The sequence below is a fragment of the Phyllostomus discolor genome, chromosome 14 (genome assembly GCF_004126475.2).
Source record: "Phyllostomus discolor isolate MPI-MPIP mPhyDis1 chromosome 14, mPhyDis1.pri.v3, whole genome shotgun sequence".
NCBI lineage: Eukaryota > Metazoa > Chordata > Mammalia > Chiroptera > Phyllostomidae > Phyllostomus > Phyllostomus discolor.
The window spans coordinates 51329270-51346572 of NC_040916.2; the positions used below are offsets into that span (position 1 = coordinate 51329270).

Sequence of the window (17303 nt, forward strand, 5' to 3'; positions counted from 1 at the left end):
TTTTTGTATTGGTTCTAATTTTTCTGTCAGAAGGAAAGCTGTTAAGATATTATCCAGGTAATGAAAGGACCCAATCCTGAAGCTCATAATTAGAGCTACTTTCTTTTTGCCCATTTCTTTTTATTGTGGTTTAAAAATACATAACTTAAAATTTACCATTTTAAGTGTATAGCTCTGTGGCATTAAGTACATCATTGTTGTGCAACCATCACTGCCATCCATCCCTAGGATTCTTTTTATCTTGCAAAACTGAAATTCTGTACCCAATAAACAATAACTCCCTATTCCCACCCCCACAACCTTTGCCCTGGCAATCAGCATTTTATTATCTATAAATATGACTGCTCCACATACCTCATACAAGTGCAATCATGTAGTATTTGTCTTTTTGTGACCTGCTTATTTTACTTAGCATAATATCTTTTAAGGTTCATATATGTTGTAGAGTGTATCACAATTTCCTTCCTTTTAAAGGCTGCATAATATTCCATTGTATGTATATTCCATGTTTTGTTTATTCATGGACACTTGGGTTAATTCTAGCTTTTGGTTATTTTTGAGTCATGTGCTATAAACACACCTATACAAATACCTGTTTAAGTTTCTGCTTTTTCATTTATATATTTTTTTGCTTTAACTTCTTATTTCTTTTAACTTCTTTAATTACAAAAATGGAATTGCTAGATTCTCAACTTAATTTTTTGAGGAATTGCTATACACTTTTCCACAGTGGCCATACCATTTTACATGTAAAAGAGTTCCAATTTCTCTGCATCCTTGCCAACATTTGTTATTTTAGAGGTTTTTAAAAAATAATAGTCATCCTAATGGTTGTGAAGTGGTATCTCATTGTTTTAGTTTGTATTTCCCTGATTACTAATGACACAGAATCGTTTCATGTGCTTATGGGCCATTAGTATATCTTTTTCTTACTCCCCCCATTTGTGTATCTTTAGAAAAATGTCTATTCTGGTCCTTTGCCTGTTTTTGAATTGGGTTGTTTTGTGTATGTATGTTCAGTTGTAGGATTTCTTTTTATATATTCTGGATATCAATCCCTTATGATTTGTAAACATTTTCTCCCATTTCATAGGCTGCCATTGTGTCCTTTGATGCACAAAAGTTTAAAAATTTTGAAGTCCAACTTATCTATTTTGTTCTTTTCTTGCCTGTGCTTTTGATGTCATATCTAAATCACTGCCAAATCCAATGTCATGAAGTTTTTCCCCTATATTTTCTTTTAAGTGTTTTGTAGTTAAAGGTAATCTTTAGATTGACATTAATCAGTAATTTATTTTTTAAATGTACTTTTGTACTCATAAGCTATTATAATCCAGCTCATACTTTCCACCTACCATTAAGTAATTAATTCTTGTATTTATTCTCTTTTTTTTTTAAGATTTTATTTATTTATTTTTAGAGAGGGAAGGGAGGGAGATAGAGAGAGAGAGAGAAACATCAATGTGTGGTTGCTGGGGGTCATGGCCTGCAACCCAGGCATATACCCTGACTGGGAATCGAACCTGCGACACATTGGTTCGCAGCCCGTGCTCAATCCACTGAGCTACGCCGGCCAGGTAATTCTTGTATTTATTCTCTTTAATCAGTACCTACAAAGCTAGGAACTATGACTACAGCAGTGAAAAATGGTCCTAGTCTCACCCTGCCCTCACCAAGCTCATGGTCTGTCGAAGAAGTTAGACACTAAACAAGTGATCACAGACACAGATATGACATAAAAAGAAGAAAAGGGAGCTGCTGACATGTAATATTAAGAAACAAACTAACTGGAAAGATTTTATCAAATTTCTTGGGAACCTTTGATCTACTGGTCTATTAATCCAAACACATTATTTTTCTTTCTTTTTTTTTTTGCATCCATTTATTTGCTTATTTGTGTTTTCTAATTTGATCCAAAATCAAGGAAAAACACTTTGGAGTTTTGTTTTGTTTGGTTTGGTTTGGTTTGGTTTGGTTTGGTTTTATACCAGAAACTAAATGGGAGAGGGAAAAAGTAAAGAAGCCACAAGGAAAATATCCTAAAAGTTAAAACTGGTGTTCACTGGGTAAGCCTAAAGGCAATCATTCTTCTCATTCCTTTTTCTCATTTTATCTACTCTTTCTACAATGACCATTCTTTGCTTTGCTTTTATAATAATAATAACCAACATCCCTATACACAAAGCAAAAGACAAGATGTTTTGTTTTTTAAAAAATGTGAAAGACTAAACCATACCCAAATATAAACAGTGGTTATTTATGAAAAAAAAAAAAAAAAGCAAGCAAGCAAGAAAGAAATAGTTTACTTAACTACTGATTCCTAATGGTGATTACTGCTTTCTTTCCTAAGTGCTCATAGACTGTTTTTTAAGGGTCCATTCCGGACTCTACTAGGACCAAGGAGCTGTAGGCCTTCAGATTCTGGAGTTTATAATTTCACAAGTTTACAAAAACTAGGACCATATCTGCCTTTGTATTTTGGCTTTCTGAGACTAAAATCTGAATGGTTTCATTTTGTCTCTCTTCTCTATTAAGTCCCTTTACCCAGATATGGTGCTTACTTTTTACTTAATTATTTCCTGATAATATATATATAACTTAAAAGCCCTTAGCTTCCCCTTCCTTCCCTGCCTAACCCAAGCATGTGGTATGGTGGGTAAAAATCAGGGAAGTTGGGGAAGAGTGTTTGTTGGGGGTCAAGGAAGCATTGAGTGTTTAGTGATGATGTGGCATCTATGTGTGGACAGTTGGAAATAAGAGCAAGAGGATGAGTGGTTTGGCCAAACTATGGAGATATGAATTCCTCCATGTGGAGATGAGTATGGATTATCTCTCCCCATGGAAATGAGAAAAGAAAGCCAAATGGAGGGCCAAGAACCAAGTCAGGATAGATTGGCATAGTCAGGGGTTGGGGGAAGAAGTTCCAGGAAAAGAAACTGAAATTCTTAGAATTGGAAGAAACCTTAGAAATGATCTAGCCCAACTTTTTCATGTAACTGATAAAAAAAATGGTGTCCAGATTAAAAACAAAGTGTCAGTCATGGGGGTAGCAACAAAAGTACAGAGTTGCATAAATCCAGGGATGGGGAGGTGAGAGAGTGGCTTTCAAAAAACAGAAAGTGGTCTATAGGGCCAAGTGCTACTGAGGAATCAAGGAAGGTGAGGATACTAAGAATGGTTCCCAAAATTGATTGATTGATGCTTTGGCCTCCCAGAATACAATTTGGGTGAAGTAGAAGAAATGGAAGTCACATTGCAAGGGTAAATATTAGGGAAGAGGGTTTGGTATGAAAGGAAGGAACAACAGTTACACATACTCAGTTTGGCAGTACTAGGCAAAAGAAATAGGATGATAGCTAGAAGGAAAGCAAAAATAAAGTTTAAGATAATGGAAATATTACTATTTTAAGACAGAAAGGAAGGAACCAACTGAGTGAGAGGAATTGAGGATACAAGATAACTCCTGCCATCCTAGGATGACAAGAAGATCACAAGAAGCAGGAAAGGAACCAGAACACCAGTGGAGGTAAGCTTTGGAGAAAGGAAGATACAAGGAAGTAAAAGGAAGAAGGCACCACATGAGGTGGAGTCAAAGAAAAGGGAAAGCCACATTTCCAGAGGAGAGATGTGGGGATACAGGGAGAAATCCAAGCTGACCCCAAGGTCAAACGTGGGAGTTGGAATCCTGCCTCTGCCTCTTCTGGATCATTGACTTTGATCTTTCTGAGCCAGCTGCTTTACATTTGAGCGTTGCAGAGTTTTTGTGAGACTGACATTAGGTAACATGTACATATGCGTAGTACAAGCTGAGTTATTAGAACATTTTGAAGATTCATCCCAGGGCTCATAATACAGAAACCTGAAATGGCTGCTCTAGTGAGTAAATGCAAAAGCTCACAAGATGTGCTGGCTGGGCAGTAAGAAGGTTCTAGCTGGAGCTGAAAATTGTCTTTTTGCTTTCTTGAGGCTCTCCTGGGCACTGAAAGGTAGCAGAGGAAAGCCTCAGAGAAAGATGCACCAGAGTGGAAATCTCAAGATGGGATGGTGGTAGAAGCAGCAAGAAGGCCTTTTCAAGAGGTACTGTTGGGTCAGCCAAAAAGTCTGTTTAGTTTTTTCCATAAAATAAAAGACAAATTTTTCATTTTCACCAATAACTTTATTGACTTGGGTATTTTGAGTATGTCAGTGCTCTCCTGTGTGGCATAATATTGATTGTTCTCAATAAATGTCTCAGTTTAATTGCTATCAACTTCAACTGGTCTACTCAATGGTGGAGCATCATCCATTGAGAAATCTCCAGCAGGAAACTGCAAACCACTTTGACACGCTCGATAGATCACAGCACCTTCTCTATACACTGCACAAATCTTTTGTTTTTTTTGCATTTCAGTTGTATTTTTACCTTTCTTGAAATAATAAAGCATAATATGTTGTAAATGTTTCTTATTTTCTTCCATCTTCAATATTAAAATGGCTACATAAAAATTCACTGATTTTGATTTTTTTTTAATGCATGCTGATGTGACAGCTGTCACAAGGCAATCTAACAAAATTGTTTCAAATAAAGTTAAAGACAACTACGTGCTACTAGAGCCATCTTATGGAAAAACCAAACAAACTTTTTGGCTAACTCAATATTTTCTAGTCTCAAAGCCCTAGTGGCCCAAGGTGGTGGTAGCAACAACCTCTTCAATAAGGTTATACTGAAGTCACCAGATTCTCAAGCACTTCCCTCTTCCCTCTTTAAAGATCAGAATCATCAAATTAGAGGACCAAGCCCTATTCCTGACTACATGAAAAGCAAAATGAGGCCTGTCTCTGACTCACTGTTCACAGGAAATGAAGGATGCTGTGGAATTATAGAGCCACTGATTTTCAGGGTGAGTGGAGACTTTAAAACCCATTTATTATTTAGTCCAATCACCTAACTGGTATGTAACCCTTTACAATACTGTGGCTAAATGCCAGTGTAAGCTCAAAATCCTCCAGTGATGGGAAACCCTCCAAAGTAGACCAATTTACCCATGGCCAGATCATTATGTCAAAGATTTTCCTTATATTGACCTGAAGTCCTTGTACTTATGTCCTGGTCTGAGTGTGGACTTTGGGGCCCACATTAAAAAAATGGGATAGCCCCTTTAACCCCTCCTGCTATATGATCCTTCTCCAGTTGACATGTTTGCCTATCTCTGCTATCAAGCCTGTTTTTCAGCTCTGAGCACAGTTCTATGGGTGTGGTCCAGCTGTGCAGGTTGAAACAGAACCATTACCTCCTTTTTTCTAGGCACCAGTGCAGCCACTGCACATTTTGAAGTTTGAGGAATATATCATACCGAACAAATTGGCCACTGCAAACCCTATCCTGTTGTGAGCATTGACTTTGAGATCAAGAACTTATTTATCCCCCATTTAGTTTCATTTCATAATATTAGCTCAAGATAAAAAAAATATCAGCCTGGACTATATAACACACCTATCATTTATTCACTCATCATTCAGTCATTCCTTCCAGTTTTATGTCTTTAGTAAATGTGACCAGCCTGTACTCTGTATGTTTATTCAGCTGTATTTTTATGTAAACCATTTAAAAAGAATTCCAAAAGCATAGAGGCCTACCACATAACACAAAATACCTTCTTGAAGAACAAATGACCACTGAATTACTTCATAAGTGTGTTGAGGCCCTACTATGTGGCTGGTCATGATCCATATGCTGGAGAAACACATAGGAGTGAACAAAACAGATGAAGTTCCTGCTGATTACATTGGGGGAGATGGAGGACAGTAAAATAATACTATTAATAGCTAACATTTATTAAGCATTTTCTTTGTGCCAGGAATCATTCTAAACACTCTACATGTTTGTTCTTCACAAAAATTTGAGATAAATACTATCATTCCCTTTTTATAGATTACGTGTACTGAGGCACATAGGAGCTAAGTCACTTGCCCCAAAACATATATATCCTAAAGGATGCAGCACTGACCTAGGCAGTCTGACTTCGGAGTCCATGGACTTTTTGTTGTTTTAATCCTCACCCAAGAATATGTTCACTGATTTTAGAAAGAGAGTGAGGGAGAGAGAGAAACATTGACTGGCTGCCCCCCATACGCTCCCCAACAGGGGATTGAACCTACAACATTTTTTGCTGTGTGAGATGATGTTCCAACCAGCTTAGCCACACGACCAGGGCAGAGTCCATATGTTTTAACCATTGGGCTTCTATTGTGTCTCTGAAAAAAATAAACATAAATTAAATGTACACACAAACACAAGGAAATACTCTCATATGAGGCAGTGTCACATTTAAGCCGAGGTGTGAAAGGCATGAATGAGCAAACATCTCATGATCTGAGAGAAGAGCAAAAAGAAGGGTAATAGGGGTGAGGTTGGAGAAGTGGTCAGGGACCTTGCACATGGGGGTCTTGTGTACTAGGGAATGGTAGGGATTTGGGCTACAAGAATTCAAACAGTTATAAACAAGCCTAACTGATTCAGTATCCAGCCTACATATAACCATCTTGTTCACAACTACCATGAATGATTTCCTTTTCTGATCCCTACATATGATCAAAGGATACCTTCTTTACACTCAGAGCAGCTCCCTCCCAGTTGTCACCATCAGTGTGCAACACCAAGACACATTCTGTGTGCACAATCAGAATATAGAATCCATTACATCTCCGTCTTGCTATAGTATCTCGGCCAAGTCACAGCCTCTCAGATCTTCAATTTCTGAGGATTTCTCCCATTGCTTCATAATGTTACCTTACCCCTAGAACTGAATCACTAAGGAATGAAGCATTTTGGGACACTTTGATCTAGGGAGCAATCACTCTCAACCTTTTGTCTTCCTGATCTCTTCCCTCCTCTCCACAAGGCCCAGGTAAACTATGTCTAACTTTGGCTTTAGTTACTAAGAGCTCCAAGGACTGCTTTCTCTTTTCCCAGAAGCCCTATTGGTTTGACCTCATCAAGTTCTACTTACCTAAGTGTTATACAACTATTCCCTTAATTACACACTCAATCAGTTCCTCCCGAGCTCAGCAATTTGTCATCTCCAGGCATTCCCCACCTGCTTTTTTGGAGGTAGCTCCAAGGCTGGGCCTTGGCAAGATTCTGAAACACTGACTGAGTTTCTAAGGCCATGATGCCCAGAGTTGAAAGCCTTGATGCTATTTCACACTATTTACTTCCAAATTAATTCTCTTATTAATATTATCCTTCCCAGTAATTCAGTGTGGGCTATTTATTCAGATCCTTCCTTTACCTTTGAGACTTTTAATCTTTCTTAACTCCAGGTTTGCCTCTGTGGAAGCCTGCCTCAGAGAAAAATGTCTTGTTTTCCAAACAATATAAACAGCCCTACCACCACTGGCTGCAGCCTTGTGACACTTCTTTTACTGGTCTACCTAGGGTGTACCTTTGATTTCAAAGCACATACTCACCTTCTGTAAAAATCTAAACTGAGAGGAGCAATTGACTTCTGGGGAAGATAGTGAGCCACTGAATTCTAGTTTCTTTAAGCCTCAAATACATGATTATGCAGATTTAAAGTTTGTATTTGAGCAGCTACATGTTCCAGACCCTTCCACCTGCAGAGAACATCTTTCTCCTCAATATATAGATAGAGACCTGCATGTTCAGTGAGTTGCCCAAGGTCGTGGGGCCTAGGAAAATGGTAAAGCTGTAATTCAAATCCCTAGATCTTTATTCCATGGTAGCTGCTTCTTTCACCACCCCTAAAACAATCACCAGGATCTTATCACCAATGGCACACCATCCAGCCTAGGCACCCACTGCCCCAGCTGCCTGAAGCACTCAGAAGTAGCCACAAAGAGGCTTTTCTGACAATAACATGAACAATGCCTTATGTTTGTAAAACACTATGCATTATGAAGTGCTAACATACCTAATCTAGGCGATCCCAGGATACTTATGTGAGGGATTCCCATTTTACAAAAGAGGACTTGTTAACAGGAAGTTAATGGACTGCCCCAAGTCACACAGATAGTACATAGAGGTAGGACTCATGACTCCAAGACAAGTTGTCTTGCTAGTTCTCAGACATTAGATTGGATCTTTACTTCAAAAATTAAGATTGTGGGCCCTGGCCAGTGTGGCTCAGTTGGTTGGAGTATTGTCCCATAAACCAAAAGGACATGGGTTTGATTCCCTGTCAGGGCATATGCCTAGGTTGTGGGAAAAGGCAACCAATAGATATTTCTCCATCACATAAAGGTTTCCTCCTCTTTCCTTCCCTTCACCTCACTCTAAAAGCAGTGAAAAAAAAATGTCCTCGGGTGAAGATAAAAAAATTAAGATTGTGGGCCATGCCACTCTCCCCCCCCCACCTTCAGGAAAGTGTACATTTCAAAACCCAGGTAGACAGGAGACCTGGAAAGACCAGCTATTTTTGGGGGGTGGGCGAGGGTTAAGTGTTTTTCAGCTCTCTCTCCAGCCACCTTTAGACAGGGTCCAGGTTCCTAGAGGCTGACAGGGTACACTCGCAGGGTTGGGACTGCACAGCCAGTCCCCTTGGCCACTAGAGGGCAGGGTCTGAACAATGCACACAGTGGTCTCCCCAGAGAATTCCCAGCCAGCTTGAAGGGGCACATTCTTTTCGTAGTAGCTCCAGGGTACACAACAAATTGCAGCTCTAGCCCCAGATCTGAAGGATGATAGTTCCTCAGCATATAGCAAATAAAGCTGTTTTCTTGACCCCCTTCCAACCTCCTTTGCAAGTAGATGGGCCTCAAAGATTCCAGCTGAGGAGGGGTACTAGGTACTATTTGCAAAGACCTGAGAATTTATTTGTTTGTTTCAACAAATACAAACAGGTCAGCATGCCAAGTTCTGGTGCTCTGAGGACTGAGGGTGGGATGGGAACTACCCCCATCCAGGCGGGCCCTTCAGAGTTTTGATACTCTTGCTGTCCTTTCAAACTATCTACATGAAACTATGAAAGGGGTATCAGCACATAGGAAAGAGCTCTGAGTAAGATAAGCCAAGATGCTCTAAGGAAGGTTTGTCAAGTGAGTCCTGATGATGTCAACATACCCAAGTAAGCCCAGCTATGCAGAGGAAGAGGGGAGACCACTCTATCCTGGCAGGCCCTTTACTTTCAAGGGTGGGATGACCTCTGTATATTAATTTAATCTTTACTTTTTTAAGTATATTTTAATGCTATAGTATATATTTTAAATTTTTTTTATTTATTGTATTTTTTTCCATTGCCTTTTAGTGCCCTTATATTCCCCTCTCCCCACAATCACCACTGTTGTCCATGTCCATGAGTGCTTTTACCTTTTTGCTTGATCCCTCTACCCATCAAACTCACCCCGCTCCCAACTATCATCCTGCTCTCTACCCATGAGTCCGTTTTTATTTTCCTTGTTAGTTCAGTATGTTCATTAGATTCCATATATGAGTGAAATTATATGGTATTTGTTTTTCTCTGACTAGCTTATTTCACTTAGTATAATGTTCTCCAAGTCCATCCATACTGTTGCAAAGGGTTAATTTTTCTTTGTTATGGCCAAGTAGTATTCCATGACATACATGTCCCAAACATCACATAGATGTTCCATCATGTAAATGAGTGGAAAAAAAAATGTTCTGTCCACTCATTTATTGATTTTAGTGGGCTGCTTCCATATCTTGGCAATTGTAAATAACACCACAATGAACATAGGGGTACTTATGTTCTTTCAAATTAGAACTTTGGATACATTTCCAGAACTGGGATTGCTGGGATAAAAGGCAGATTCATTTTTAATTTTTTGAGGTGTCTCCATACTGCTTTCCATAATGGTTGTATGAACCTACATTCCCACCAACAGTGCAAAAGTGTTCCCCTTTCTCCACAACTTCATCAGCATTTACTTGATTTATTGATGACAGCCGTTCTGAAAGGTGTGAGGTGATATCTCTTTGTGGTTTTAATTTGCATTTCTCTGATGATTAGTGACATTGAACATTTTTCATGTCTATTGGCTATCTGTATGTCCTCTTTGCATAAGTGTCTATTCAGCTCCTTTGTCCATTTTTTAATTGGATTTTTTCTGATGTTGAGTTTTATAAGTTCTTTATACACTTTGGATAGTAATCCTTTATCAGATGTATCTGTGAATGTTCTCTCATTTGGTGGGATGTCTTTTTATTTTGTTGATGATTTCCTTTCCTGTGCAAAAATGTTTTAGTTTGACCTAGTCCCATTTGTTTATGTTTTTCATTTCCCTTACCTGAAGTGATTAGGAAAAAAATGCTATGAGAAATGTCCAAGAATTACTGCCTACGTTTTCTTCTAGGATTTTTATGGTTTCAGGTCTAATATTTAAGTCTGTGATCCATTTTGAATTTATTCTTGTGTGGTATAAGAAGGTGGTCTAGTTTTGTTTTTCTGTATGTATCTGTCCAATTTTCCCAACACCATTTATTGAACAAACTATCTTTAGCCCATTGTATGTGCTTGCCTCCTCTGTCAAATATTAATGGATTATAAAGGTGTGGGCTTATTTCTGGGCTCTCTATTGTGTTCCATTCATCTAAGTGTTTCTTTTATGCCTGTACCATGGTAATTTGATTACTATGGCCTTACAGTATAGTTTGATATTAGGTAGCATGATTCTGTCAACATGGTTCTTCTTTCTTAGGGTTGCTGTTGCTATGCAGGGCCTTTTGTGGTTCCATATAAATTTTTGAAGTATTTGTTCTAGTTCTGTGAAATATGTCACTGGACTCTAGGAATTGCATTGAATCTATAGATTGCTTTGGGTAGCATGGATGAGATTAGTTGAATCTTCACAGAACTCATTGTAAAAGCATTCAGAGAAAAAAGTCAAGGCCAGGGGCAAGTTAGGAGTTTATGAAGTAGTTTTCACATCCATCCTCAGGACAAATTGTCAGGTAGGCAAATATTAATGTCCTTTTTTATAGGTGGAAAACATAAGCATGGAGAAGTTAAATGATTTGCCCACAGTCACACAACTGGTGAGTGACAGCCAGGGTTTTCCATTTACATAGGGACACTCCCCACAGTAAGGGCAAGCAGAGAGGAGGCACTGCTTACAGAGAGCATTTCCAAAGTTCCGTATCAGTTGAGAAAACCTCTCACAGCTAAGAAATGAGTCGGGAAAAATAGCAAAAAGATAAAAAAGAACACCTGAATGCCCTTACATTTATTCAGGTAAGCCCTCACAACAACCTTAACAAGTAGGTATAATTACCTCCATTTTACAGGCTCAGAAATATGTGTCCAGGGGTCACAGAGAAACATACAGAGTAGTGTCAGAATTTGAACCCAACAGAAGCCTTATTTTTCTTTACTCCATGTTTTCACCTAGTTGTGTGTGGGAAAGAGCACACAGAGCCATCTTTGTAGAAAGGGTTCAGAATCCATTCAGTAAATGTTTCTTGAAGTCCACTTTGTGCCAAGCCTTTACTGGGCTCTAGAAATACAAGAGTAGACAAGACAGTCCCCACTGAGAAACAAACAGAAACATGTGAGGCATCACAATGAACAGAGACTCAAAAGGGGCAAAGGGAGTGTGTGTCAGGAGTGGGAGGCCAGATTTTTCTTAAAATGGTTTTGTCTGGCCAAAGAGGATGTGTGAGGGATGTGAGGGATGAGGCTGGAGAAGTAAGCAGGAACCAGATCTCAAATGGTAACAAAAGGCTAAAAAGGGTGTAACCCATTAGGAAGCCATGAAGTACCTGGGAGGATGATTATGGTCCCAGGAAAGTAGTAATGGATATGTTCACTCATTCAACAAATGTTTGAGAACTTGCATGCAGGAGGAACTATTCTTTTTTTTAAGATTTTATTTATTTATTTTTAGAGAGGGAAGGAAAGGGAAGGGGAGAGAGAGAGAGAAACATCAATGTGCGGTTGCTGGGGGCCACGGCCTGCAACCTAGGCATGTGCCCTGACTGGGAATCAAACCTGCGATGCCTGGTTCATAGCCCGTGCTCAATCCACTGAGCTACACCAGCCAGGGCTCAGGAGGAACTATTCTTGATGCTGGGGACATATCAGTGAACAAGGCAAAGTCTACTTTCATGGAGCTTATAGTCTAGTCAGAGATAAACAAATAAATATACAGATGTATAATATTAAGCACTGATAAAAATCCATGGTGGCAGAAGATGGGACAAGGAGTGTTGGTTTACTAGGGCTACCATAACAAAATACCACAAATCAGGTGGCTTAAACAATATAAATATACAATATTTTCTTACAGTTGTGGAAGCCAGAAGTCCAAGGTCATGGTGTCAGCAGGGTTGGTTTCTTCTGAGTCCTTTCTCCTTCGCTTGTAGATAGCCACTTTCTTTCTCTGTCTTCACATGATCTTCCCTCTGTGTTGGTGTCCTAACCTCTTCTTGTAAGGATACCAATCACTGAATAGGGTGCCCCCACATGACCCCCCCCCCCTTTACCTTAATTGCCTCTTTAAAGGTCCTATCTCCAGTCACATCAACATAAGAATTTTGAGGGGACATAATTCAGCCCATAACTAAGGCTGGAGATAGAGGAAAGGGAAAGGTCTAAAATAGTTTATGTAGGATAATATGGTAGGATCTCTCTCAAATGACACTGAGTTGAGATCTGAGATCTGAAAGGGAGCCAATCATGTATAGAACATTTCAGGGAGAGGGAATAGCTTATGCAAGTATCCCAGGTGAGGACATGACTTAGGGCTATGTGGCAGACAAGATAGTGTGAGAAAGTGAGAAATAGTCTAAGAAGGTGAGAAAGACAGAGAGAGGAGAGGATGTCATAAAGCCTTGAGGACCATTATGATGGCTGGCTCTTTGATAAGGGAAGCCAGGGGAGAATTTTAAACAGAAGAGTGGCATGATCTGACTTGTGTGTGTGTGTGTGTGTTTTAAAGATTTTATTTATTTATATTTAGAGAGGGGAAGGGAGGAAGGGAGAGAAACATCAATGTGTGGTTGCCTCTTGAATGCCCCCTACTGGAGTCTTGGCCAGCAACCCAGGCACGTGCCCTGACTGGAAATCGAATGGCAACCCTTTGGTTCACAGGCTGGTGCTCAATCCACTGAACCACACCAACCAGGGCTGACTTGTGTTTTAAAAGCAATGGCTATGTTGAAAATAAACTGGGGAAGAGGGAAAGAGCAGAAACAGGACTTTGCAATAAGTCCAGGTGAGAGATAATGCTGGCACTAACTAAGACAGAAGCAGTGAAAGTCTTGAGAAATGGTCGATTATGGATATAGTTTGAATAGAGACACAACAGGATTTACTGATGGATTAGATGTAGAAATCAGAAAAAGGGAGGAATCAAGGGTAATTCCAAAGTTCTTGGCCAAGCAACCAGGTGAATGGTAGTGCCATTCATCTAGATGGGGAAGCCTGTGGAAGAAGTACATTTAAGGAGGAATACTTGTAAGAATAGAGAGTTGATCGTGGACAGTAGAAAGTTTAATACCTATTATATATCTTAAATATCCATGTAGAGATGTTGAGTACACAATTGGAAATGAGAATTCAGGGGAAAGGTACACATTTAAAATATAAATTTAGGAGATACTATATAAATACTGTGGAACTGCTCAAGATCACTGGGAATGAGTGCAGGAGAAAAAGTCAAAGGACTAAGCCTTCAGACATTCCAACACTTAGAGATCAGAAAAAGGTAGAATCAGCAAAAATCTGGGAAGTTGAGAAGCTGGAGGAAAACTAAGAGAGCATTTATCACGGTAGCCAAATGAAAAAAACACGTAACAAGATTGCTGATGAGAATCTGTGTAAGACTGGAAACTGGCTATGGATTGAACACTCAGAGGTCACTGATGATTTTGACAAGAGCTGTTTTCATGGAGTTGGAAGGGCTGAGTACCTAATCACAACTGGCTCAAGAAAGAATGGGAAGAAGGGAAGAATCAGAGATGGCAAGTATAAACGACTCTTTTGAGAAGTTTTGTTATAAAGGGGAGAAAAAAGTATAGTAGCTGTTCAAAGGTGTTGAAAAAATTTAAGATTTTATAGCATATTTGTATGCTAATGGCAATCATTGATAGGAAGAGAAAATTAATGCGGAAAAGAGATAAATGTAGGGGGTCAACACTAAACTGGAGGGTTGGCCTTGGATAGGAGTGGGGATGGTTCATTCCTAAATGCAGGAAGGCCTTATGGCCACTGATTCAAATGCAGATTTGGTGGTGGTGGTTGGGAGACCAAAGATCTCTTCAGATTGCTTTTACTTTCTTATAGGAATCATTAAGAGTGAAGATGGGAAGGGGATATTGAAGATCAAGGATAAAGAGATGAGAATAGATTCAAGAAATAAACTAGGTAGAATGGCCCTGGTTAAGTAGCTTAGCTGGTTAGGGCATCGACCTGATATGCCAAGGTTGCAGGTTCAAGCCTTGGCCAAAGTACCCAATGACGGCTCAGGTTTCTCTTCTGAGCTTCAGACACTCCTGTCCACTTGGATGTACCACAGATAGAAAATTTCCTGTGTCAAAATCAAACCCTTCTCTTCTCCCAGACCTGCTCCTTCACAGGCTTCCTTATTTGAATGAAAGACACCTCCACCATCCATTCAGTTGCTAAACCAGAAGTCTATTTTTGTCTCCTTACCCTCACATTTTCCTGTCTTAATCAGTTAAGTTCTATCAATCCTACCTAGTTTCTTTTTTTTTTAAGTTTTTATTTACTGGTTTTTAGAGAGAGAGGGAGAGAGACAGAAACATTGATTTGTTGTTCCATTTATTGATGCAGTCATTGGTTGATTCTTGTATGTGCCCTAACTAGGGGTCAAATTCACAACCTTGGTATATTGAGATGATGCTCTAACCAACTGAGCTACCCAGTCAGGGCTTTATATTTGTGAAATGAAGACAAAAAAAAAAAAGAACTGAAGTCTAAAGCCAACACAAATCTATAGAGTTATGATGTTCCCAGCCTATGTCATAGGCAGATGTTTCTGAACATGGAAATCAAGCCACAATATAAGAGATATCCTTTCGATCTCAACACTCAAGAAAAGACCTTAGCCCGGGCTGGTGTGGCTTGGTTGGATATTGTCCCACAAACCAAAAGGTCATGTGTTTGATTCCTAGTTGCAGGTTCAGGACTTGTACGGAGGGCAACCTGGCCGATGTTTCTCTCTCACATAGACGTTTCTATCCCTCTCTTTCTCCCTTCCCCTCTCTCTAAACAACAACAACAACAAAAAAAAAATTGAAAAGAGACCTTAATATTACCTGTAGGAAGGAAATACCCTTACCTTATGTTAAAGCACATTAACTCTTGTTCCTGCCTTTTCCAAACACAATAGCCAGAGGCATGGTGTAGAGGCATGTTATTTAAAAATCAACACATCCTGCTTGGATAATCAGTCACCCTCCATTTCCAAGTTTTACCATCTGTACTTGGGAGCTGAGCACATGATATTTTTCTGGGTTTCAGGTGTAAACTGACATGGTGTTGAAGAAGTTGTCCAGTGGACAGAGCTGGTCAGGGCAACCTGTCAGCACTTGCTCTTGTGGAAGAGACATTACTCACCAGGGCCAGGACTCTGTCTTGCTGATTTTTAGCTCTGTCCTATGGTCTGTGTATGCACACATATTACAGCCAAGAAGACCCCACTACTCAGTCAGCCTCCAGAATAAAAGTACTATGTATGCTTGTAAAATTCACTCAAGAACTGTTTGTTGAACTGACTGGGAAGACACAGCCAAGTTAGGCCCAGAGCTGGGAAGGCTAAAGGTCTAATCCTTGGGACTGCTCTAGCTTCTGCTGTGGACAGCAAGCTGCTGAGGCAGCCAAAGTATCAATCAAGAGTGCTGACAGCACAAATCATGTTCTAAGACACCATCATTAATTTTCAAAATAGGCTTCTTAAGATGTTACAACCTGGCAGAAAAAACAGAAGAAGAGGGTACTCCTATCACTAGAAGGAGTCTATAGAAGAACTGGGATAAAGCACAAATCTCAGCCTACCTCTGTATGCCAAGTTCTGACTTCTACCTGGGCCACAGCCATGAGTCACCCTAGATGATTCAGAGAGCTGATTATATCAACAGAAGTTCCACTGGGCCTGAGGAGGGAGACTTGGTGCTTAAAAGTAGGTGGGTGAAGTTGGGGGAAGGGTGACTAGACATCACCCAACCTGACCTGAGGCCTTACCTCCCAATGGTAATAGAGCTGCACAAACCACTCCTTAGATTCCTGGTGCTGGTAGAGTTCCATGTTCCCATCAACAGTAAATGGTGGCCATCTGTGGTCAAAAATCCCTAGGGCCATTCAGAGAACATGGTCACATCAAGAGCCACACAGAGGTACAGCTTTCTGCAGTGCAGAAACAGTTCTCCACAAATCTTTACTCAGGACTCCGGAGGCCAGGATATTGCCTGCCTCCTTTCAGTAAGGAACGGCACTTGCCTCAGAAACCAGGTGACATCTAGAAATCAGCTGAGTCTGGTATGAAACTTCTTTGAAGTAGATGGTGGAAGAAACCTTATTCCCACTCCTGTTTTCATGAAGCAGGATCCCCACTGGAGTAGGTATCTTGGCTGCCTCCTGCCCAGTGGCTCACCCACCCACCCACTCACTCCTCCCCTGGTGAGTTTCAAAGAAGAAAATGAGCATGTGTGCCTTGTGTCCTTCTTTTCTCTTTATGGAACCAGCTTGCCGATAGCAAATGTTCTTACTACTCAGCTATATGATGAATTTAGTAGAGCAAGCACTCCCCCTTGTTGGGGAAGCTTGCATTTTGGGGGAATTAAGTTCATTTCAAAGAAATATTAATGAACTTGTTTGGTCTTCAACACATTCTCCAAATGGCTTTAATCAGTAATAAAGTTGTTATTTTAATCTTTTTTTTAAATTTGTTGACCTCCAAACTAGAATACTAGCATTGGGTACTGTAGTATTCTACAGATGTAAGGCCAAGGGGGACAAAGTGGCAAAGGCCAACAGGAAAAAATATACTGTCATCATGAGTACTGTGATGGACAGGGTTGGGCATTCCCATAATTTGCTATTATAAATCTTGGTCTAAGTTCCTGAATGTTCCTGTTTCAACTAATTGTCCCCTGTCTTTCCCTTGGTGATCTTGTTAAAATGCAGAGTCTGATTCAGTAGGTCAGGCTGATGCCTGAGAAGCTTCCAAGTCATGGTAAAGCTGTTCTTCTGTAGACCATACAATGCTTAGCAAATGTCTGGGCTTGCAAACCTGTGATCTCTAACCTGAGCTTCCAAGCTTTACAAAAGTGGTGATGGAAGTTTGTGAGCTACTTCCAACATTTTACAATGCCTAGTGTTGATATA

The 17303-nt window shown here is 39.9% G+C and overlaps 1 protein-coding gene across 1 annotated transcript in view; it reads right to left on the reverse strand.

Annotated features, from left to right (window-relative positions):
- Positions 1-15779: 15779 nt before the first annotated feature.
- The window catches only part of ACP6 (acid phosphatase 6, lysophosphatidic), a 40056-nt gene continuing 38532 nt past the window's right edge, over positions 15780-17303 (reverse strand). The window contains 3 exon segments of the mRNA XM_028503092.2: positions 15780-16024; positions 16161-16285; positions 16288-16322. Coding sequence (XP_028358893.1) covers positions 15971-16024; positions 16161-16285; positions 16288-16322 — 214 coding nt within the window. The 3' untranslated portion in view covers positions 15780-15970.